This window comes from Myotis lucifugus, unplaced genomic scaffold (assembly GCF_000147115.1).
Source record: "Myotis lucifugus unplaced genomic scaffold, Myoluc2.0 scaffold_313, whole genome shotgun sequence".
NCBI lineage: Eukaryota > Metazoa > Chordata > Mammalia > Chiroptera > Vespertilionidae > Myotis > Myotis lucifugus.
The window spans coordinates 994,843-1,019,951 of record NW_005871361.1 but is presented as its reverse complement, the minus strand read 5'-3'; the positions used below and the strand labels follow the sequence as shown (position 1 = coordinate 1,019,951).

At 38.0% G+C, this 25,109-nt stretch overlaps 1 protein-coding gene and 1 pseudogene across 2 annotated transcripts in view; both read right to left on the bottom strand.

The window, feature by feature from the left end:
• RAB6A (RAB6A, member RAS oncogene family) overlaps positions 1-25,109 on the bottom strand; it is a 48,279-nt gene that overhangs the window by 7,934 nt on the left and 15,236 nt on the right. The window contains exons 2-6 of one of the 2 annotated variants that reach the window (XM_006100464.3): positions 19,726-19,784; positions 13,022-13,075; positions 11,549-11,654; positions 9,450-9,561; positions 6,234-6,327 (exon numbers count right to left, since the gene is read on the bottom strand). In XM_006100464.3, coding sequence (XP_006100526.1) covers positions 6,234-6,327; positions 9,450-9,561; positions 11,549-11,654; positions 13,022-13,075; positions 19,726-19,784 — 425 coding nt within the window. Of the gene's footprint in view, positions 1-6,233; positions 6,328-9,449; positions 9,562-11,386; positions 11,493-11,548; positions 11,655-13,021; positions 13,076-19,725; positions 19,785-25,109 lie in introns of both variants that reach the window. The other variant, XM_006100463.3, reaches the window with a different exon arrangement.
• Positions 23,556-24,128, bottom strand: LOC111828262 (annotated as a pseudogene).

Genomic DNA, 25,109 nt, shown 5'->3' with positions numbered 1-25,109 from the left:
TAGAATGACCAGTCGCTATGATGCACACTGACCACCAGGGGGCAGACGCTCAACACAGGAGCTGCTCTCAGTTGGGAGCAGCGTTGAGCGTCTGCGTTGAGCATCTGCTCTCCAAGAGGGAGGCGATCGGCGGCGGCAATTGGGCGGCTGAGCTGGGTGGCGGGGCCAGCCAGCTGGCGGCATCAGACTGCCAGCCAAGGCGGGTGCCAGCAGGGGCCCCCCAATCGCCCTGCCCGCCAGTTGCCCCACAGATGGCCCCGATTGCCGGCCAGGCCTAGGGACCCTACCCTATATATTGGGAACAGTCTCTTAGATTTAAAAATTAAAACCTGGCAAGGCTACTCTAACACTGAAAAAACAGGATGATGCAGCGATGACATGCATGGACTCTGGCTTGCACATCTTGTGGTCAGCCCTGATTCTGACACTTAGAACTGTGTGACAAAGCCAATTACTTAACTTCTTTCTGCTTCAGTTTTTCCACCCATAAGATGGGGAAAATGATCCTCAGAAGGATCATGTTATGTACTACTTTTTATAATCAGGGCAAAAAATATATAGCTGCCCATACAACAGCAAGATGCCTTTCACCTGTATGAAAAGTATGGTCACCGGGGCATGCAGCGTCCCAGACTGTGAGAGGGATGTCCGACTGCTGGTTTAGGCCCAACACCCCCCAAGTGGTCCTGGATTGCAAGAGGTCGCAGGCCGGGCTGAGGGAGCTCCCCCCCCCCTCCCCCGCCATGCACACATTTTGTGTACCGGGCCTCTAGTGACACATAAACTGCCAGATTATTTTAGTCATATCTTTTCTTCGTTAGGCATGCAATGTAAAATTCCTATGTTAATGTGATATAACTCCCTTGAACTAAGCATCTGCTACTTGAAGTATTGTCTCAAGTTTTCTGGGGACACAGAAATGAACAAGATGTAGTTTTTTAATTCAAGGAGCTCACAGTCTGACAAAGGAGATAGATTCAAACAATTCCTCATGTTACAATGTGATAAATGCTATAAACCAAGGAAATACAAAATGATAGAGAATACAGATGAAAGAAAGTCCTCTTCAGGAGGCTGGGGAAAATCTTTAGGCAATAACATCTGAGTTGGGACTTAAAGGCACTTTTAAAATTTCACTTGCCCTACTGGCATGGCTCAGTGGTTGAGCATTCACCTATGAACCAGGAGGTCTTGGTTCAATTCTTGGTAAGGCACATATCCAGGTTGTGAGCTCACTGCCCAGTTGGGGGCAGGCAGGAGGCAACCGATCAATGATTCTCTCTCATCATTGATGTTTCTATCTTTCTCTCTCCCTCTCTGAAATCAATAAAAATATATTTAAAAAAAACACATACTGTGCAAAGTGCTCTGAGTTTAAGTGCTCCATGTGTTAAATTGAGAAGGAAACAGAAAGAACAAAGGCCAGAGATGAAAGACTGAGGCTATAATCTGTTTGGGGAAAGAAGTATAGAAAAGGAGTAATCTGTAGGCAATCACCCAATGGGATAGGATTAGGACAAACCTGAAAAACAGAAATAGACCTGTCTTAGTTCTACTATATGTGTAAAGTGCTACTATATGGCTTAGTAGCACTATATACATTAGTAAGCATAGAGTGTAGTACATACAATAGATTAGTGCCTTTAGCTGATTACTTTTTGGGGTTCACTTGCATCTGAATTATCATTTAATTCTTTAGGTATGACTATTCATAATACTGTTTAGCATATAATCATAGATCAGAGAAAGGTTGTTCTTTCATCAAGTGAACGAAAGACTAGCAATACTTGTAGCCATTGAATCCTCCAGACGGCCCAAAAAATGGGCAACAAAAGAAATCAGAAAAAGTATAAAAAAATTTTTTAATTTATATGCAGAGTGACAGTGAAGAAAAACTGATAAATTTCAACTTGAAAAAACAAATGCCGCTGAATATCTCTAATCAAATATAAAAAAGGATCAATTAAAACACGCAAATATAAGGGTAAGTAATGACATATTTGCCATACACCAAATAAGTGGCAGAGCTGAGATTCCAAGGTTCACTTGCTTTCTACTACCTTATGCTACCTAGTTCTAAATGGAAGATCTTTCTATATGGGAAACACTGTGAAAAAGGCTATGTGAAGAAATAGCTGAAAATCCTGGGTAAGAAGAATTTGTTTTGTAAAATATTATTACAAACAAATCACAGACATAAAAACTTAATCCATTTTCTATGACAAAAAATTTTTATCTATAGTTTTTAATTGATGTATTTTTAAAAATTTAGTGCTCTTTCAAAATATTTCAATTAAATTAAAAGAATCAATGTCACTAACCTGTACTCAACTCAGGACATCTCAAATTGAGTCAAGAAAATGCTTTACAAAAGCCAAGTTCTATCCTTACAGAAATATATATGACTGGAAAGATAAAACTCTAGGAGTTTAAGTTGTTTTAAATAATCATTAAAGAAAAATCCATTTCTTAACTGGCAATGATATGCTACTAACAGAGGTATCTGCTATATCAGGATAAAGTATGGGTCAGTACAGTTGGTAATATTTTTTTAAATCCTCACACTTGTATTTGCTGAGTATCCACTTTCTATAGGCATTCTGAATCATCCTTGCCAAGACATTTTCTTTCTGGAAAAGGGGTATTAATTCCACCCTCACCTCTAGCTGTATGGTATTACTTGTAATTTTTAGAGAGAATTAGGCATATTTAAATTGCAGTGAAAGCTATGAGAATTAGCTCTGGAGACGATGACAAGCTGAATATAGTCTCTCCATAGAAATTTTCAAGTTGAATATTTTGAGCTATAATTTCAGGTGTTTAATTTAAAGGAGTGAATTGGAGAAGGAGATCTCAAAGTAAAATCACTATTGCTATTAGTTCTTATCATTATTATAAAATTAACCAAATACCTCTAAATTAAAAAAAATTTTTTTTATTGATTTTAGAGAAAAGAAAGAGAGAAATATTGGTTTGTTGTTCCACTTACCTATGCATTCATTGGTTGATTCTTGTTTGTGCCCTGACCGGGATCAAACCTGCAACTCTGGCATATTGGGACAACGCTCTAACCAACTGAAGCACCTGGCCAGGGCTTAACCAAGTATTTTATAACCAAGCAAGAAGAAATTCAATTCTTCAAAGGGCAAGCTAAGCTAATCAGTTCCACCAACTTACAGAAAAATTTCCATTAAGAAAATAAACTTTGTAAGTGTAAGGAGTATTTTTGTTAATCCTCACCTGAGGATATTTTTCCATAGATTTTTAGAGAGAATGGAAAGGAGGGGAAGAGACAGAGAAAGAAACATCAATGTGAGAGAGACACATTGATTGCCTCCTGCACTCGCCCCGACCAGGACTGGGATAGAGCCTGCAACCAAGGTACCTGCCCTTGACTAGAATCAAACCCAGACCCTTCAGTCCTCGGTGAGCCAAACTGGCTAGGGCAGGTAAGGAGTATTTTATTTTTTAAATTAAAAAAAAAAAAGATATATACTTTTATTTCAGAGACAAAGGGAGAGGGAGAGAGAGATAGAAATGATGAGAATTATTGACTGCCTCCTGCATGCCCCCTATTAGGGATCGAACCCGCAACCTGGGCATGTGCCCTGACATGGAATCGAACCATGGCCTCCTGGTTCCTAGGCCGATGCTCAACCACTGAGCCATGCCAGCCGGGCAATGGGTAAGGAGTATTTTATATACCATTGTAATTCTTATATCATGAGTTCTCAGTATTAGTTGACTTTGAATTTTTGCTAGATAGCTACTTTAGTTCTGGTAGTCTATCATGTCTTAAATGAAGGATTAGTTTAATACTTTTCTTTTTGCAATTTTAACATGTCTTCTTGCTACCACTTTTATCCTCTACAGTCCTTTTTTTTTTATAGAGCAGCCAGTAATTTCTTTTAAATACTAAATCTCATGTCAAATCTCTAATTAAAAACTTCAAACATCTTCCTACCTTAGTCCGAAAATCCAAATCCTTAACTACACCCTACATAGACTTAGACCTCTGTCCCCTAAAACTATCCTCTATGAGCTCAATTTCTATCACTTGCCCCCTCCCTCACTATACTCTTTACTGAATTCCTTAATATTCCTTAAACATGACAAGCACCTTTGATCTTGTCATTACACTTGATGCTTAGAACGTTCTTCCCCAGATATAGAAATGACTCACTTCCTCAATTCCTTTAGATCTCTGGCTCAAATACCACCTTATCAGAGGGGCTTTCACAGATTATCCTTTATAAAACATAAATATCTAACTCCCTTTACCAGTACCCTTTATCTCCCTCACCTTGCTTTATTTTTCTTCAAAGCACTTCCAACTTCATGAAGTATTATATTTTCATTTATTGCCTAACGCTACGTATTAGAATGTAAACTCCATAATGATATGACTTAAGATGTATTGCTATTATATCTCAGCACCTATAACAAAACGTAACTAGGCATGTAGGAGGTGATCAATAAATATCTGATGAGTGAATTAATAACTGAATAGAGTATGGTCAATATTTTTCTTTTCACCAGTTCATATTCATCATACACTTGGATTCCTGCCCATTCAGTGACATTAAAGTCCTACTGTGTTAGGGATGGGAAGTGCAAAAAGGATAAATCAAGGGTAAGATTAAATATTAGAGAAGCAGAATAGTGCATGGTTAAGAGCACAGATTTTGGAACTAAATAGACCTGGGTTCAAATTCTAGCTTGAGCTATCAACTTTTTAAAAAACATATTTATTTACTGATTTTTAGAGAGAGGGAGAGAGGAAACGGGAGGGGGTGGAAGACATCGATTATTATTCTACTGATTTATGCATTCATTGCTTGATCCTTTATATATATACTAGAGGCCCAGTGCACAAAAATTTGTGCACTCGGGGGGGTCCCTCAGCCTGGCCTGTGCCCTCTGGCAGTCTGGGACCCCTCGGGGGATGTCCACCTGCTGGCTTAGGCCTCCTCCCCAGGGGATTGGGCCTAAGCTGGCAGTCAGACATCCCTCTGGCAGCCCAAGAGCCTTCGGGGGATGTCCACTTGCCAGCGGGGAGCAGGCCTAAGCTGCAGTCGGACATCCTTAGCACTGCTGAGGAGGCAGGAGAGGCTCCCGCCACCATCGCTGTGCTGGCAGCCGTCAGCCTGGCTTGTGGCTGAGCAGAGCTCCCCCTGTGGGAGCGCACTGACCACCAGGGGGCAGCTCCTGCATTGAGTGTCTGCCCCCTGGTGGTCAGTGTGTGTCATAGTGACCAGTCATTCCCAGTGGTTCTACTGTTAGGGTCAATTTGCATATTACCCTTTTATTATATAGGATAATCTACACTAATAAAAAAGAAACATGCTAATTAACCATCACTCTGCTACACCCACAAGCCACACCCACCAGTCAATCAGGAGTGAGTATGCAGATTAACCCAACTAGGAGGGCAGGGGCCACCGAGCTGGAGTGAGCAGGCCGGCAGGCAGAGTGGTTAGGGGCAATCAGGCAGGCAGGCGAGTGGTTAGGAGCCAGCAGTCCAGATTGCTAGAGGGGTCCCAGATTGGAGAGGGTGCAGGCCGGGCTGAGCGCCCCCCCACCGTGCACAAATTTTGTGCACCAGGCCACTAGTAATTATAATAATTTATTGGTCTGTAAATACCATAAATCTGCAACTACTACTTTATATTTATATAGCCCTGGAGAATTAAGCAGGTGAGTTTTTGGCTACTTCATCTTTTAGAAAAGTTTGATAATGTGAGGTCCCCAGATATTTTCCTCTCCCCCCGCCCCCCAAACACTCCTTTTATAATCACTGTTAACACATTAGTAGTTTGTAAGAATAAAGTAACCATGATGTACTTTCATCACAATAAGGAAAATACCATTCCTGACAGCAATATTTGCTTTCTTTTATCATAATCTTACTATCAAACTCTAAAATAAGAAATGTTACCTTGAAACAATGCAGTAGGGAAGTAGTGAGAGGATGTGAGTTTACAACCTTGCAATCACACAATCTTGCAATCATAATAAAGTACTTTTTCTGTGCATGATTTGAAAAGTTTGGCAAGTCTTTTTCTCTTTTTCCAAAAACTAGCCACATTTATGTTTTTCACTGTTTAATAAACTAGTTCGTGAGGCTTACTGTTGCTAACTGAAAGAAAATCTTACACTAGAGAATAGAATACTCACACAATTATTTCATAATATGTGTTTTCAATTTGGTAAATACTCCAAAGAACACTTACCTGCTTTACATTGTATCCCGCTTTTGCACTAGTTTCAATAAACATAACATTCAGCTCTTTGGCTTTCCTCTCTCCCTCCTCAATTGATACTTGCCTGTAGAAAAATAAACCAAATTCTTCTTTTTGAAAGATGTTATTATAAAGATTAGAAACAAAGTTCTATAATAACTTTTCTTGATATGGGTGCTGGTTACACAGACAAGACTAGTTTGAAAATTTAAGCTGCTGTACACTTAAAATGTGTGCACTTGTACTAGTATGTGTATGTTATATCAAGACTTTTTTTTTTTTTTAAATATATTTTATTGATTTTTCACAGAGAGGAAGGGAGAGAGATAGAGAGAGTTAGAAACATTGATGAGAGAGAAACATCGATCAGCTGCCTCTTGCACATCCCTCACCGGGGATGTGCCCGCAACCCAGGTACATGCCCTTGACCGGAATCGAACCCGGGACCTCTCAGTCCGCAGGCTGACGCTCTATCCACTGAGCCAAACCGGTTTCGGCAAGACTTTTTTTTTAATGATTTGCTTTTACCTTTTTTATTTTTTTAAACTTAATAGCCTGCTATTTTTAATAGCCTATAACTTTTTAATTTTTTTAAACTTAATAGCCTGCTATTTTTTCTTAATATTAGACCCTAAGTATTTAATCATGTGATTAAAAACTTTGTGTAAAATAATTTTTTATTGCTAAACAATTTGTCAATTTGCTACTATAATTTATTTTTTATCTATTTTATTTTTTAATTTTTGGTAACCCTCACCCAAGGATATTTTTCCATTGATTTTTTTTTTTTTTTTTAGGGAGAGTGGAAGAGAGAGGGAAAGACAGAGAGAAACATTGATGTGAGAGACACACATCGATTGGTTGCCTCCTGCACGAGCCTGGGCCAGGACCTGGGCCAGGGAGGAGCCTGCAACCAAGGTACGTGCCCTTGACTGGAATCAAACTCAGGACCCTTTGGTCTGCAGGCTGATGCTCTACCCATTAAGCAAAACCGGCTAGGGCAATTTTCTACTATAATTTATATAACCATTCCCAAACTGTTAAAAATGTAAGTTGGTTTCAAATTCTACACAAATGTGAAAAATGATGCTATAAACATCTTTGTGCTTACTACTTTGTGCACTGTGGATCATTTCCGGAGGCTGAATTTTGTGAATATCTGCAAGTGAAAAAGCGAATCAAAAGACATGTATGTTGGCCCTGGCCAGTGTTTCTCAATGGTTAGGATGTAGGCCCATGCACCAAAGGGTTGTGGGTTTGATTCCCACTCAAGGCATGTACCTGGGTTGCAGTTTTGATCCCTGGCCCCAGTCAGCTTGCATGAAAGAGGCAACCAATCAAAATCTCACATCATTGTATGTGTCTCCCCCACTGCTCCCCTCCACCTCCCTCCCTTCCACTCTTTCTAAAAATCAATGGGGGAAAAATATCCTAGGGTGAGGTTAAAAAAAACCTACACATTTATGGTGAAGTCTCTTGATACAGAGTTTAAAACTTTAATACTTATTTTAGAGGACATTTTGTGATGTATTATAATTAGCAGTTTCTCAAATTGTAAACTCTTCAAGTATAAGATTATCTCATTGATCTTGGTGTTCCAAGTGCCTAGCTGGCAACACAGGTGTTCAGCTCTACAAATTTGTGTGTGTATATAAATTTTAAATAACACACTTTTTCTTAACACTTTGAAAGTTGACAATCTATAAACCTTTAGCCTTGAATGCTTTAGCAGTGTGGATTTCCTAAAAATAATTGTCAGCCCAGCAGGCATGGCTCAATGGTTGAACAGGAGGTCACGGTTCAATTCCCAGTCAGGACACATGCCCAGATTGTGGGTTCGATCCCTAGTGTAAGGCTGTGCTGATTCTCTCTCATCATTGATGTTTCTATCTCTCTCTCCCTCTCCCTTCCTCTCTGAAATCAATAAAAAAATATATTTTAAAAATAATAATTCTGTCAGGTGCCCTCAAACTTACTCTTGGACCTCTTTCCTATCTACAATTAGTCCCCCTGGTGATCCCACACAGTCTCATGGTTTAAAGTACCATCTATATGCTGATGACTCCAAAACTTACTTATCTATCTGAGCCATCTGCCTTGGGACTTTTCCTCCTTAAAATATCTGCATAGTTAACTTCCTTAGAAGATCTCTCAGTGAGATCTTCTACTGCTATGCCATTTAATATTTCAAACTCACCCTTGACATTTCATATTCCCTTGCCCTGCTTTATTTTTTTATTTTTTTTTAAATATATTTTATTGATTTTTTTAAAAATATATTTTATTGATTTTTTACAGAGAGGAAGGGAGAGGGATAGAGAGTTAGAAACATCGATGAGAGAGAAACATCGATCAGCTGCCTCCTGCACACCCCCCACTGGGGATGTGCCCGCAACCAAGGTACATGCCCTTGACCGGAATCGAACCTGGGACCCTTCAGTCCGTAGGCTGAGGCTCTATCCACTGAGCCAAACCAGTTAGGGCACCTTTGCCCTGCTTTATTTTGTCTGGTTCACTCTCTGAAATAAAAACTCCATGAAGACTTACCTTTTTTGTTCACTACTCTACCCTAGAGTACCATCCTCTGAAACATAAGTGATATCCAATAAATACTTCTTGAATGATTATTAGTCTGTAAACCCTACATGTGAAGAACTCCAGACAAAAACCATTTCTAGTTGCAGAATTATAAGTCACCCTAATAAAATGGTTGAATGTTAGCTATAGCAATGACCCCAATTGTGGTTTGATTTTGTCACAATCACCTAAGGAAAATTCTCTAAAATACATTTCCAAGGGCCCTATTTTAGACTAACATAGTACCTAGAAATAGGGTTAAAACCGCCCAAATTTTAAAAGTTGACCATGATCCTTTATAGCCAGAATCTTTTTTTTTTTAAATATATTTTATTGATTTTTTACAGAGAGGAAGGGAGAGGGATAGAGAGTTAGAAACATCGATGAGAGAGAAACATCACTCAGCTGCCTCCTGCACACCCACTACTGGGGATATGCCCGCAACCAAGGTACATGCCCTTGACCGGAATCGAACCTGGGACCCTTGAGTCCGCAGGCCGACGCTCTATCCACTGAGCTAAACCGGTTTGGCTAACATGTTATTTTAAAAACAATTCTTCAGTAATATTATAAATAACAGACTACTTAAATAAACCAAACATTTCATATACATACAAAATCACTCCATACCTCTTATCAGCAAGATCTGTTTTATTTCCTACTAGCATGATGATAACATCACTTCCTCTTTCTGTTCTGACATCATCAATCCATTTTGTAGTTTGCTGGAATGAGTTAACATCTGGTATAAAAGGGTGAACAGAGACATCAATGTTATTATAAATGCCTCCCCATGTGATGGACCAAAAAATAAAGAAGAAACGTAAACAAAGAAAGAAAGAGAAAAGAAAGAAAGGGGAAAAAAGCCCTGGAAATTGGAAGGAGGCTGGCACATTACGACCCACTTTTAATGTGCCTGTAACATAACTCCATTTTATCTGAGTATAACTGTCAGTAGTCTAAACAAATCACAAATATAAAATCCTCAAGGTTCCTTTTATAGTGGTTTAAAATGTTGAACACAACTAAATGAGTGCAATGTACTATATGTAATTGAAAAAAAAATTTTAATGTAAGGACAGCTATGGCAGATAATATGGTGTTACATTGCCACAATATTTTTTGATTACTTACACATACCAAACATGACAAAGAAAGCATCTCCAAAAGTATGTCAGCCAGTAAGACCCAACACATCCAGAAAATTTGGAAAGCCTTTAAATAGCTTTCAACACCACTCTATTTGCATTGCTTATTCAGTTTGTGATCACTTTAACTTGAAGTTTGTATAATGCACCAGAATCACTTGTTTAAAAAAATCCATCTTTTCTAGCACTAGATTCTAAGTAGAATACTTCAATATTTTTCATAGTAGCTAAAAAAAAAAATAGTTTAAAAAATAGTTTACTAATATTTTAACCTCCTGTGCACAATTTTTAAAGAAAAATACATACGGTTTCACTTGATCTGGTTAAAGTAAGCACAAACATTTTAAAGCTGCAAAACTTGTCAATGCACAATAATGAACATACAGTTTTTTAAACAAGTAGCAACCCAAAGTAAAGCTTCAAGAAAAGATGGCATATAGCACCTAACCCAAATAAAAGGTCTCTGAATGCAAACTTGTAATTTATAATTCTGCTATTGCAATTATTATTAAGTAGATAGGACTTCTGGTTGAGCAGATATGCAAAAATGTATGAGAATATTATTACTTGCTCAAATCAATACTTTGTTGATAATGGAGTACTATCCTGGTTTTTCTATAAATTATGGACCACTAGATAGAATGATGCTTAATATTGCCTAATATATTTTTAAAAAACAATTTACAAAGATAATTTTAATCAGAGAGCATTTCCTTATCAGTTACCAATGCTCCATGGAACATTTAAAGTCACATAAAATTCTAAAGGCATTATTCAGTTTCTAGGGAAAAGAAAAAGGAAGAACAATACTTTAGTCTATTTATTTTCTTGGGGAGAAATGAAAGTGTAATTTGTTAGCAACAAAGCAAGTCAGTCAATCATAGAATCCAGATATTCAAATGAAAATGATTAATAGAAGATTGCACATTATGATTTCTCTGCCTTCCTCTATAGAGAAAGAATGGCTGTAAGGGGAAAAGCAGGGAAAAGTAGGCTAGCAGAAGTTTTTAATAGCCTCAACAGAAGCCTTGGAAGATTTGGAAAACTTGGCAAGAGGCTTAAATGCAGATTTACTTTATTTTAGAAAAGTCTGAGATCAAGTTAAATAAAAAAGATGTTCTTCCAACCATAATTATGATGTGACTTAGGGATAATAGGATATTAAGAAAGCCTTGGAGAGGATTCATAATTAAACCCAAAGGAAAATTTCCAGGACAAAAAATGTGGCACAGTAGAATAAAGGGTATTGGTACAAACACCAAGCAAATATTTCTAACCTAGACAATCTGTGAAAAGGTTTGCTATGATAAAACTCATTTTTGCATGCCAGTATTGAAAACAAGCACAAGACAAGAACATGCATACAGCTAAGCTAAAGGCTGAAAGAAGATTAGAAATGCATAATTCCCCCCCACTCACTTGTGATATCATAAACAACAACTGCCACAGTGGAGTCACGAATGTAGCTAGGAATCAAGCTCCTGAACCGCTCTTGACCTGCTGTGTCCCATAATTGCAATCGTACCTAACAACAAAATCAGTCAAACAAGCAAGAAGGTCAACCCATTGCAAAATACCTACTTGTGATATCGTAAACTACTACGGCTGCAGCAGAATCACGGATGTAACTGGGAATGAGGCTACGGAAACGTTCCTGACCCGCAGTATCCCACAGCTGCAGCCTGATCTGTGGGATGGGAAAAAATGAATAAAAAAAAAAAAAAACCAAACTCATACTAAAAATAAAAAAGAAATAATGTTTTTTAAAGGGGTAGAAAGGAAGTAAAACAAAGACTCATGCAAAAGGTTGCAGGGATGTGAAGAATGAAAACACAAAACTTTCCTTTTTCAAAAGAGAGTAATATAAAAATGTATCTGAAGATACATGACTTAAAAATGGCAATGGCAAATTCTTCACAGAATCAGAAATACAGCTTCCTTCCCCCCCCCCACCTCCACCCCCTCTCTATGAATCCTATGCCTTCTGGATAGCAAAAAGTAGACTTTGTTCATGTTCAAATAGTAAGCATAACAGGGAAAAACAAAGGGAAAAGTCAATGAGCAGCCCAGGCTATCACAGTAAAGGAATTAATGCTTCTCAGAAAGCCTCTCTGAAGCTAAAATGTGTCCCTTTTCTATTGGGTCTGGAACACTCTGAAATTGGGTCTCTGACTACTGTGATTATGTTTCTCCCACACACTTCTTCCCAGAACACTGTATATAATCTAACAAAAAAGAGGAGTATCTTTTTGCAACCCTACATAAAAATTTTACTTTCTTACTTTTTCACATTTGAGGAAGAAAAGCCTAAAAACAGGCATTAAGTTCTTTTACCATTATAAAACTGTTTCTAAGCTTTCAAATTTTAAGAAATGGCATGCTATATATTAAAACATGAAAGAGAACATCCAAAAGAAAACACACACTTATAAGAAATAATATTAGATATAAAATGTTTTGGGGTATAGGTCCCAAAATATTGCATTTAAGACAGTCACTGTTTAGGTGATAGAAATCTCTTCAAGAGGTAGTGGACTAGAATACAGAATTTACATTGTACTTATTAAAGGGAACATTCCTAAAGATGGAAGACAAATCCAACAAATAAATACACATTCTATTTACAGTCACTTTGGTATACATCATATTCTGACAAATAAAACCTTGAAGTTCACAAGTTTTGTCAAATTCAAATGAAATCTTTCTGAATGCCTTAACAGTGGCATTCAAAAGGTCTTTAGCAGCTCTAAATATCTCAATGCTGTATTTGTTACCATTTTTCTAAATCAGGACGACGAATTCTGTTTAACAAGCCTAGGGCCTTCAGGGTTTTATAAATAACTTGGCTTTCTCTCCTTTTTGGGTTTCACTTGGGGTTAAGAAGTCAGAGTGCTAAGAACTATTCATTCTGTAATAAGTTTTTCTCAAGACCTGTAAATTAACTTTGGCAAGTCTGCTAAGTACTTTCTATAGTGACAATCATTGATTATAGTTTGATCACCATTTTCTATCCTGGAGTGTTGAAGAAAATTGCACATGGAAAACATTACTCACTGTTCGATCTTCCAAGTACATTGTTTTTGATAAAAAGTCAATACCAATTGTTGCCTGTAAACCAAACCAAAACAAAGAAGTTAAATAATAATAATAATAGTTTAATGGCAGTCAGCAGTTTCAGGTTCAAATGGGAATTCTGATTGTGGTAGAAATAATGAATAAACATAAACACATTGTCGTCAAGTAAGAATGAACAAAAGTTTCAGTGATAATGGGGATTCTTTTAGGCCCTTCACATGATCATCTCTAATCCTCATAAATCTCTGCGAGTTAGCTATTTTTATCGCTGTTTTTCTCATTGTAGAGATAACAATATTGGAGTTCAGAGAAGTTAAATAACTTATCTAAGGACACAAAACTTCTGTTGTAGAGTTGGAATTAAAAGCTCTTTCCAATATATGCTTATTAGATATATATCTTAACCATTTTTTTATTAAAAAGACTTTATTTTGAGTAGTTTTAAGTTCACAGCAAAACTGAGAGGAAGATATACTCCCAAAATATGCACAGCGTCCTCTATTATCAACATTACCCACCAAAATGTTACATTTGTTGTAACTGATGAACCTACATTGACACTGATATATTTTTAAAGATAGTTTTTATTTTTAAATGGTGGCAAAATATATGTATCATAAAATTTGACATATTAACCATTTTCAAGGATACCATTCAATAGCATTAATTACATTCACAATGATATACAACTGTCAATACTATCTATTTCCAAAACTTTTTCATCACCCCAAATAGAAACTCTGTACCCATTAAGTAATAACATTTTACAGTAAATCCATTCATCTACTGATGAACAACTGGGTTGTTTCCACTTTTTGGCTATTGTGAATTCCTGTTTTCAATTATCCTTGGTTTATATCTAGGAGTGGAATTGCTGGGCCATATGGTAATTGTATTTAACTTTGCGAGGAAATGTCAGACTTTTCCACAGTGGCTGCACGATTTTAAATTCTATCCTAGTAGGTGTGAAGTGGAATCTTATTGTGGTTTTGATTTGCAGTTCTCTAATGACTACTGATGTTGAGAATTTTTTCATGTGTTTTCGGCTATTTGTATATCCTCTCTGAAGTAATGCCTATTGAAGTCCTTCACTCATTTAAAATTTGAGTTTGTCATTTTTATTATTTATGATTTGTAGTTCTTTATATAGTATTCTGAATATTAAACACTTACTAGACATGTAACTTTCAAATATTTCCTCCCATTCTGTAGGTTGGGCCCAGTACACCTTTATGGAAAATCCATTGTCAATAGATACATGGATTTTGTTATGGATTCTCAATTATATTCCATATAGGTCTATATGTCTATCCTTGTGCCAGTATCACATTATTTTGATTATTGTAGCTTTGAATTAAGTTTTAAAATCTGGATGTACTAGTTCTCCAACTTTACTTTTCTTTTTCAAGGCTGTTTGGCTATGCAAATCAGGATTGGCTCTTTAATTTCTACAAAAAATGGTGGCAAAAATTTTTATAGGAATTGCACTGAATCTATAGATTGCTTTGGGTAGTTACTACTGACATCTTAACAATATTAAGTCTTCCAATCCATTTACCTGGGACGTCTCTCCATTTATTTAGGTCTTTAATATTTTGAGCAGTGTTTTATAGATTTCAGTTACACAGAAACTTTTATAAAAAACACACACACACACACAAAGAAGTTTCATCCTTTATCTTAAATTATGTGACTATGTATTTCAATAATGTTTCTCAATTTAGGGCTTAAGTACATATAAGCAAAGTACTAATTCCATTTTATGACATTCCATCTGAGAATGGATATACGGTGGGATAACAGGTTTATAACTTTGAACTTACTGTGCAAGAGTCTCTACTTGACAAACCTGAACAATGTACAGGAATGAGATATGGCTACATTTAAGAAACCTCATCAGGAGAACCTCATCTACTCACTATGGTAGAAGCAGCTAATTGCCCACACAAATATCCATCTTCCCCTTCTTCCTTAAAAACACAAACATTTATTTAAATCCATACTTTTTCCATCAAAAAAACTACATTGTCCAGTCTTCTCTGAGTTTTAAATTAATGGGGCTCTCTGAGTTGGCAGGTATACCCTTGGTTTTATCTTACTTCTCCTTCCTGCCTGAAATGTGGATAACAAAACTCTAGGAAACATTCAATAACCATGAGGCAAACTTCAATATGAAAGTCATATATTAGATCTGTTTGTTAAAACAGAAAATTAGGAGGAGTCTTGGTCCCAGATGCCCATGGAGCTGCCAAATACCTCCTGAACTACCCTACCTCTAAAATTATTTTACATGAAAAAAAAAATTCTCAGCTGTGCTATGGAGTAACTTTCTCTGTCCCACTCCTTCACTGATAAACTCTCTTTCACCTAAAAATAATTCTCATGTCACTTATTAATGTTATTAAGTTTGTTAAAAACAGCCAAAAATAATTTTTAATGGCTACAAACAGAAATTGTCATTTTTCAAATCTCATAGCCAACACATGCTTTTTTAAATTAGTACAGTCAGACTTTATGATAAATTGTACAATAGTCCCCTGCTTCCACTATGTCATCCTAGTTTGGGGACATTTATACCACTGAACTCAAAGATCAAAATTAACCTGAAAAACAACCTACTGCTGCTTTTCTTTTCAGTTAATTTTATACCAAGCAGAGCTATTATGGCAAAGAAATCAACAGCAGGGAAACAGAAAAAAATTCCAGGGAAAATAAACATTATCAGCTATTGGAGCATCTTGAATGCTGACATAAAACTAATTCAAAACTTTATAAAAGATAAATGAGTGGGAGGGGGTTGGAAAAGGTTAATGGGGGAAAAAGGAGGACCAATGTAATACTTCCAACAATAAAGATAATTTTAAAAAAATTTAAATGAGACATTACTGCTGCCTCACATTCATTTCCTTTATGGAAATAGAGAAGACAATAATTGTAGAAGAAATCAAAGGTTAAAGAATTTTCCCATGTATCTTAATTTACAGCTTCACATTATTTAAGTGTTAATAAATTCATTGATTTGGGGGGTGATCTACTTTATAAAAAGCATATTAAACTTGCGGGAAAATACATACCAAAAATAGAACCAGATTCAGATTTTAAATTTACCCTAAAAACTTTTAGAAAAATAAAAATGGTTTGATAAATAATTGAGACAGTGGCAGTTAACAACTATGAAAAGTCATCATTCCTTTAATCAGATTAACATTTGATATCCTATATAATAAAAGGCTAATATGCAAATTGACCGAATGGCAGAACAACTGGTCCCTATGACACGTACTGACCACCAGGGGGCAGACGCTCAACATGGGAGCTACCCCCTGGTGGTCAGTGCGCTCCCACAGGGGGAGCACTGCTCAGCCAGAAGCTGGGCTAATGGCTGGCAAGCACAGTGGCAGTGGCGGGAGCCTCTCCCGCCTCCAAGGCAGTGCTAAGGAGCAGCAAGCCGAGCAGTAAGGAGCAGTGAGCAGGCGGACGGTAAGAAGCAAGGGGTCCTGGACTACGAGAGGGATGTCTGACTGCCGGCTGAGCCCCACTCCCTGCCCCCGAGGGGTCTCGGACTGCGAGAGGGCGCAGGCCGGGCTGAGGGACCCCCCAGTGCACAAATTTCATGTACTGGGCCTCTAGTATTAAGATAAAACAATGGAAATCAAGTTTTTATACTAACTACACAGTAACACAGATATAAAATAGATACTTAAAGGAGTCATTTTATTTTTTTTATTTTAACAAGAACATTTCAAAAAGTTAATACAGAAAGCCCTAGCCAGTTTGGCTCAGTGAATAGAGCATCGGCCTATGAACTAAAGGGTCCCAGGTTTGACTCTGGTCAATAGCACATACCCAGATTTCAGGCTTGATCATGCAGGAGGCAGCCTATCAATGATTCTCTCTCATCACTGATGTCTGTCTCTCTCTCTCTCTCTCTCTCTCCCCCCCCCCCCATTTGAAATCAATAAAAAAATATTTTTTAAAAAAGTTAATACAGAAAAAGTTTTGCAAATGCTTAGGGTCTCAGTGAAAGCATTTGGTTTTAAGATTACTAATTTTTTCTTCTTAGTTTGTTCTTTTATTTTTATTTTACAATTATGCAGTTCAAACTAAAATACATACATGTAACTTAGATATACATAAAACTTAAACATATGTAGAACTGAGAGCAGACATCCTTATTTTGTTCCTGATCTTAAAGAAAAGCATTCAGCCTTTTAAGATTAAGTATATTTGTTGTGGTTTTTCACTGATACCCTTTATCATGTTTAGGAAGATCCCTTGTATTTCTAGTTTGTTAAACAGTGTTGTTGTTGTTTTTTTACCATGAATGGCTATTGGACTTTGTCAAATTCTTTTTCTTTGTCCATTGAAATGATCATGTGCTTTTGTCCTTTATTCTATTTGTACAATGTATTACATTACTTTTTATATGTTGAACCAATTTGTAATCCTGATACCAACCTACCAATCCCACTTTATAAATGGTATATAATCCTTTTGACACATTGCCAAACTCAGTTTGGTAATAACTGTTGATGACTGTTGTGTTTATATTCACAAAGAATATCAGTCTGCAGTTTTAATTTTGATGTCTTTGGTTTGGGTATCAGACTTAATATTGACCTCATAGAATGAGTTGGGAAGTATTCCCTCCTGTTCTGTTTCTTGGAAGATGATGAAGTTTTTGTGTTGTTTATTAAATATTTTATAGAATTGAACAGATGTCTTCAGAGATGAGAATCTAGTCCTGGGATTTTCTTTGTGAGAAGTTTCTGATCACTAATTCTATCTCTACTTATTATAGATACATTCAAATTTTCTATTTCTTCTTGTATCTTTCTTGGAATTTAACCATTTCATCTAGGCCAGTGGTCAGCACACTGCGGCCCCTTGAGTGTGGCTCTTCCACAAAATACCACGTGCGGGTGCGCACGTACAGTGCAATTGAAACTTCGTGGCCACACTCAAGAGCCGCATGTGGCTTGCGAGCCACAGTTTGCCGACCACTGATCTAGGCTATCTAGCTTGTCGACATAATTATTCACAGTATTCTCTTATAATCCATTTTAATTCCTGCATAGTCAGTAGTAATGTCCTCTCCTCAATCTTGATTTTAGTAATTTGAGTCTTTTTTAAATTTATTAGTCTAGCTCAAGGTTAGTTGATTTTGTTTATCCTTTCTAAGAACCACTTTTAGTTTCATTGCATTTCTCTACTGTTTTTCTATTCTTACATATATCTCTGCTCTAATCTGTATTAGCTTCTGAATTAAGCATGTCTTTATTTTGTTTTGTTTTCACATCTGGGAGACTGGCCTTCCCAGAGTTTACCAATTCCTAGAAATAGTAAACTTGCCTGTGAGAGCACCTTAAATATGCAAACCAACCAATACAGAGCCCATAATTCTAACCACTTCATGTATCACACTCAGGGCCACTATTCCCCAGCCCTATCATTCTAGAGCAGCCGTGGGCAAACTACAGCCCGTTTGAAATGAATAAAACTAAAAAAAAAAAAGACCGTACCCTTTTATGTAATGATGTTTACTTTGAATTTATATTAGTTCACACAAACACTCCATCCATGCTTTTGTTCCGGCCCTCCGGTCCAGTTTAAGAACCCATTGTGGCCCTCGAGTCAAAAAGTTTGCCCACCCCTGTTCTAGAGCCAGGTACCAGACAACTAGGAATGGTTCCTGCACCCAGAGCCCACTGAAATTATTCAAACTAGGCAATCCTAAATCTGCTTTCCTGGTCTCACCTATCCTTCCCACAGAAACCACAATAAAGGCTCTTGCCCACGTTTCCCATTTCCCACTCCTCACCTCCTAACCAACTCAACAACTTCCCCATGTGCCTCCCTCCCATGGCATGGTGCATCCTCTTCCTCTTGGGATCTCTGAGTACAACAGATTTTTTCAATGGCAATAATCCCCTAATCTGTTAGCCTCACCATACATGAATAAAAATAAAACCTACATTTTAAAAGTTTCTTCCTACTGCTTGCTTTAGATTTAGTTTACTTTTCTTTTTCTAGCTTTTTATGGTAGGTTAAATTATTGATTTAATGTTTTTATTTTCCTTATAGCACTGTTTTAGCTGCATCCCATAAATTTTGATATATTGTATTTTCTTTTTTCTCAAAGTATTTTCTAACTTCCCTTGTGATTTTGTCTTTGATCCAATGGTTATTTAGGAATGTGTTATTTAATTTGGGAAATTGGTGATTTCCCAAATCTCCTTTATTCTTGACTTCAAGTATAAGTCAAAATGTCACAGAATCCTAGACTAGAACAAAATCTCTGTAAAAGAATATTTACAATCATTCCTACTTCTAGCCCAGATGGTATTAGGGATAATCTTTCAATATACTTTGGAAGAAATACAGAATCACATGAAGATGTCGAACACAATGAGCAAAATCAGTTATACTTTGCATTTTACAGATTACAAAGTGCTTTTATTTCCATGACTGCATGTGAATTTTTTAAAAACACCATACAAGGTGTCCCAAAAAATGTATACATTACTAAAAGTAGATAGCTCAACTGATGTTTCTTTCTTTTCAGATTTAACCCACTGGAATTAATAATTATTCGAAGAGTGTATATATTCTTGGGGGGACACCATATATTACTTATAACATACAAAATAGAGACAACTAGTAAGTTGGAAAAAACAAAATACCTGATAGGTGTTGTCAAAACTGTCATACATGAATCTGGTGATCAAGGATGTCTTTCCAACTGAAATTAAAAGGAAAAAATTCACTCAGTTAACACATTACATTGGGTTCTCGAAAAATACTTTTACAAAGAACTGCAATTAAATTCAATGGGAAATATCTGCAAAGGTTTTAATAATAATGAAAAAAACACAAAGCCCCAAGTTTACTGAAATGATTTTTTTCTAATTAAACAGATAACAACCTCTCAAATTAAAAGCACAAGTAAAGAGTATTTACTTAGTTAAGAGTTGAGGAAAATGAAGAGAAAAGATGGAGGAAAACAATCATGTTGATATCCTTAATTCACAAATAGGCAAAGCAGATATTTCTTGGGCCCTAACAAAAAGAACTAGGATTAGATCATGAAGCAATTATAATTAACTTCCTGGAGAGTAACCTGGAGAAACTGAGGTTCAGGTCTACTTAATTCAATGAATGAAAGCATAATCCCTGGGAATATAAAGACTGGAGAGTCCTAGGAGAAATATGAGGGCTAAAAGAATTAGACTGTCTATGAATGAGAAAGAAGTAACATGGAGCCCTAGCCAGTGTTGCTCAGTGGATAGAGCGTCGGCCTGTGGTTCCCAGGTTCCATTCCATTCTGGTCAAGGGCATGTACCTTGGCTGCAGGCTCCTCCCTGGCCCTGGCCCTGGTAAGGGCTCGTGCAGGAGGCAACCAATCGATGTGTTTCTCTCACATTAAAATTTCTGTCTTTCCCTCTCTCTTTCATTCTCTCTAAAAATCAGTGGAAATATATCCTCGGTTGAGGATTAAAAAAAGAAAGGAAGAAGTAACATGGAAAGTACTAGCATAATACTTTGCCATCATTAACTTTACTCAAAAACTTTTAAGTCTAAGTGTACAAATTTAACATAAGGAAAAAATCCTGATCCACTTTTTCTTAGTAAGACATTTTTTAAATTGGCAATAAAACACTTATCTCCAATTATCTTATTTGTGCATTTATTTACTAATGTATCTCCCCAACTTACAAAGGGTAAGATGCAGATCATCTTGTCTTCTTCATGGATATACTAATAGTGTTGGTCCCTGCCTGGCACTGAATAAAATTAATCGATGAAAAGAAACTTCACCAAGTTGACAGCACTCACTACTAAGGTAGTCAGACTCTGGAAGACAACAGCCTGCAACATCCTTGCATTCTTGGAAAAATAAAAGTAGATACAGTTCATAGGGACATATTTAAAATAATATTTAGGAAATCAAGTTTTTAAAACCAGAACACCAAATTTACTAATTTACAATAAGAAATAAATTTTGTAAGGATGGAAATTTGACTAGCAAATTTTCTCATTCAAATTGTACACTTATAACTTGCATGCTTTTCTATTATGCTGTACTTCAGTAAAAAGTTTTCCTTACTAAAAAATCTAAGTAATCATTGTTTGAAATAACATCTTATAGGGTTTTATACAGACACGCACACAATTAAAATACACATAGTACTTTATTTTTTTTTAAATATATCTTTATTGATTTCAGAGAGGAAGGGAGAGGGAAAGAGCGATAGAAACATCAATGATGAGAGAGAATCATTGATTGGCTGCCTCCTGCACGTCCCCCACTGGGGATCAAGCCCACAACCCAGGCATGTGCTCTTGTCCAGAATCGAACCTGTGACCCTTCAGTCCGCAGGCTGACGCTCCATCCACCAAGCCAGACCAGCTGGGGCACACACACATAGTACTTTAAAGTCAAAAGGAGGAGTGGTAAGTATAGTTAGAGTTCTAAGGTCCTTACATTGCCCAGAAGGGGAGAGGAATCAATTAATGGTAGACTTTTATAAGTCACAGCTGCATGCCACAAATTCTAGGGCAATCTATAATAATAAAAGTGTAATATGCTAATTAGACTGCTCATCCTTCCAGACGAAGCTGGGGCTTCGAGGGCCAAGGCAAGCCGCTGTGGCTGCGAGGGCCCTGCCCCTTGCACGAATTTCGTGCATCGGGCCTCTAGTCATTAAATAAAAGAGAAAAAATGTTATCTTCCCAATTTTAATAAAGCAATTAATATGGAATGATTTTTAAAAGACTACGAATTCAAATAACACAAGGAAAGAAAGAAATAACCAGGGGGAAAAGCATATTAAGAAGACAGATTTAGCTCTGGCCAGTTTTGCTCAACGGTTGAGGGTCAACCCAGGAACCAAGAGGTTGCCAGTTGGATTCCCGCCGGGGTTGCACTCTAACCCTAGTAGGGGTGCCAATCAATGATGCTCCTCTCTCATCGATGTTTCTCTCTCTCTCTCTCTCCCTCTCCTTTCCTCTCTCTCTAAAAATAAATAAAAACATAAAAAAGAGGACATTTATTTTATTCTTAGAATATGTTTTTATTGATTCCAAAAAGGAAGGGAGAGAGAGAAAGAGAAATAGAAACATCAATGATGAAAGAGAATCATTGATTCGCTGCCTCCTGCTTGTCCCCCACTGGGGATCAAGCCCGAAACCTGGGCATGTACCCAGATCAGGAATTGAACTGTGACTTCCTGGTTCATAGGTTGATGCTCAACTACTGAGCCATGCTGGCTGGACAGCTGATTTATTTTAAATCCAAATATGGTCATGTGTTGCATAACCATGTTTTGGTCAAAGACGGCTGCATGTAGGTCAGTGGTCCCTGAAGATTATAAGGAAGCTGAAAAATTCCTATCTCCTAATGACATTATAAGTGCCCTAATGTAGTAGCATGACACATTACTCACGGGCCTAAAAGCTAATTCTCATCTTACTCTCTTAACTGTAAGTTGCATGTATTAAAAATTTTGTCATATAAATTACAAAAGTCCACTACTGGAAAATACCCAAGAAACACTTAATCTTACCTAACATATTTAACTGATTTACTTTCCAGAAGTGATCAGTTTTTTTATTCTTTTTGCTTAAGGAACATCTAAGTATCCTGTACTTTCTGCACATATTCCACCTACACAAAATTTATCAAGGAAAGGTAGTGTAGTTTAGTGTTTTAGCACTGGAGTCTAGAACCAGATGGTTGAGCTGAAATCCCAGCTTGACCGCTTACTTAACTATATCCAACTGGGACAAGTTATTTAACTTCTCTGTGCCTCAACTTCCTCATAGTAAAATGGGAATAACAATAATATCTATCTTAAGAAATCCTTTTTTTACTTAGAAATAATTTTAAGCTCACAGTTACAAAAATAGTACAGATAATTCCAGAATATAAAGACTGTGAAATTAAGTGCTGCAATGCTATTAACTAAACTATAGAGCTTATTTGGGTTTCACCAGCTCTTCTACTAATTCCCTTTTTCTGGTCCCAAGATGCAACCCAGGATCCCACATTGCTTTAGTTGTCATACCTCCTTAGTCTCCTCTCATATCTAACATTTCCTATCTCTCCTTGCTTTCATGGCCTTGACACTTGAAAAATACAGGTCAGTTGTTTTGTATAATGTTCCTCAATTTATATTTGTCAGTTTTTTCACTAGATTCAGGTCATGCATTTTTGGCACGACTACCACAGAATCGATGTGTCTCTCTCTTGGGTGCAACTTTAACAGGGGGAACATGTCTTAATCTTTGAAATGTTAACCTTCATCACTTGGTTACAGTGATCTCCAGTTTCTCTACCATAAGCTTACTGTTTTATTTATCATTTTATGTATTATTATATATTTTTATTACTGTGTAAATATCTTGAAGAGATACTTTGAGACAATATAAATGTGCTGCATCTTCCCAAACTTTTGCTCACTAATTTTAACATTCACCAAATGGATCTTAATCTTGCCCACAGTAATTATTACTATGGTATTCCAGTGGGAATGCCTCTGTACCGATTCACCACACAACCATTCTTGTCAATGAGACACTTGGTGAAGTTCCATTTGATGGCATTTCCCAGGATGCCCCTCCCCTTGGGCTGGACTTTCATCCACTTCCACAGAGAGTGGGCCTCATCTCAGTTCACACAGATCTTGCTATACATGTCAAACAGGAGGGAACTCTTTGATCTCAGCATTAGTCCCTGGCTCCTGCTTCCCAAACTAGTTACCAGGGAAAGCCAGGATCAGTAAGGTGCCCTCAGCTTATCAGGTGGGCAGGTCGACAAGCTGAGTAAAGTTTACATCTGTTTTATCTGTTTTGCCTCATTGTGAGGCCACATTGGTGACGATGCACAGGAAGCCCCAGTATTTGCCAAGGTTAACCATGCGGCCCGTCAATGTTCTTTACTGAGAAGTTGCACATTGACTGAGCACAGTGCCAGTAGTCACAACAAGAGCACCTGGCAAGAGCACCACACAGAAGCACTCGCATCAGGAGGTGGCACAGGTGGCTCTCCAGGTTCATTTTCTATTTTCCCTGCCCTAGCCCTGAAATCAACCACTTCTCCAAGAAGCTCACAGAGTCAGGTTTTTTTTTTTATTTCTTAAAGTATTACAAAGAGTATTACACATGTCTCCTTCCCCCCCTCCTTGACATTCCCCCTGCCTCCCCCACCCCCCGAGGGGCTTGGGCCCTTGGTTATTCTCATATGCACGCGTATAAAGTCCATCGTTAGTCTCCTACCCCCCCCCAAAACCTCCCTCAGGCTTCCTTTGTAGTTTTAACAGATTGCTTATATGCTGCTCTGCTCTGTATCCATTTTTGTTCATCAGTCTATAATAGTCCTTATAATCCATAAATGAGTGAGTTCATGTGGTATTTTTCTCAGCTTCCCAGAGACCGTCTCATTCTCACAGGGGCCGTCCCGGCCTCACCCAGGCCGTCTCTGCCTCACCGGGGCAGTCCTGGCCTCACCGGGGCAGTCCTGGCCTCACCGGTGCCGTCGCGGCCTCACTGGTGCCATCACGACCTCACCAGGGCCGTCTCGGCCTCACCGGGGCCGTCCCAACCTCACCGGGGCAAATTCAACCTCACTGGGGCCGTCTCAGCCTCACCGGGGCCGTCGTGGCCTCACCGGTGCCGTCGCGGCCTCACCAGTGTCGTCCCAGCCTTACCAGGGCCAATTCAACCTCACCGGGGCCGTCTCAGCCTCACCTGGGCAAATTCAACCTCACCGGGGCCGTCTCAGCCTCACCGGTCCCATCTCTGCCTCACCAGGGCTGTCCGGCCTCACCGGTGCCGTCGCGCCCTCACCAGTGCTGTCCCAGCTTACCAGGGCCAATTCAACCTCACCGGGCCATCTCAGCCTCACCGGTCCCATCTCTGCCTCACTGGGGCCGACTGGACCTCACCGGTGCCGTCACGCCTCACCAGGGCCAATTCAACCTCACCGGGGCCGTCTCAGCCTCAACGGGGCCGTCCCGCCCTCACCGAAGCCATCACTGCCTCAACGGGCCATCTCTGCCTCACCAGG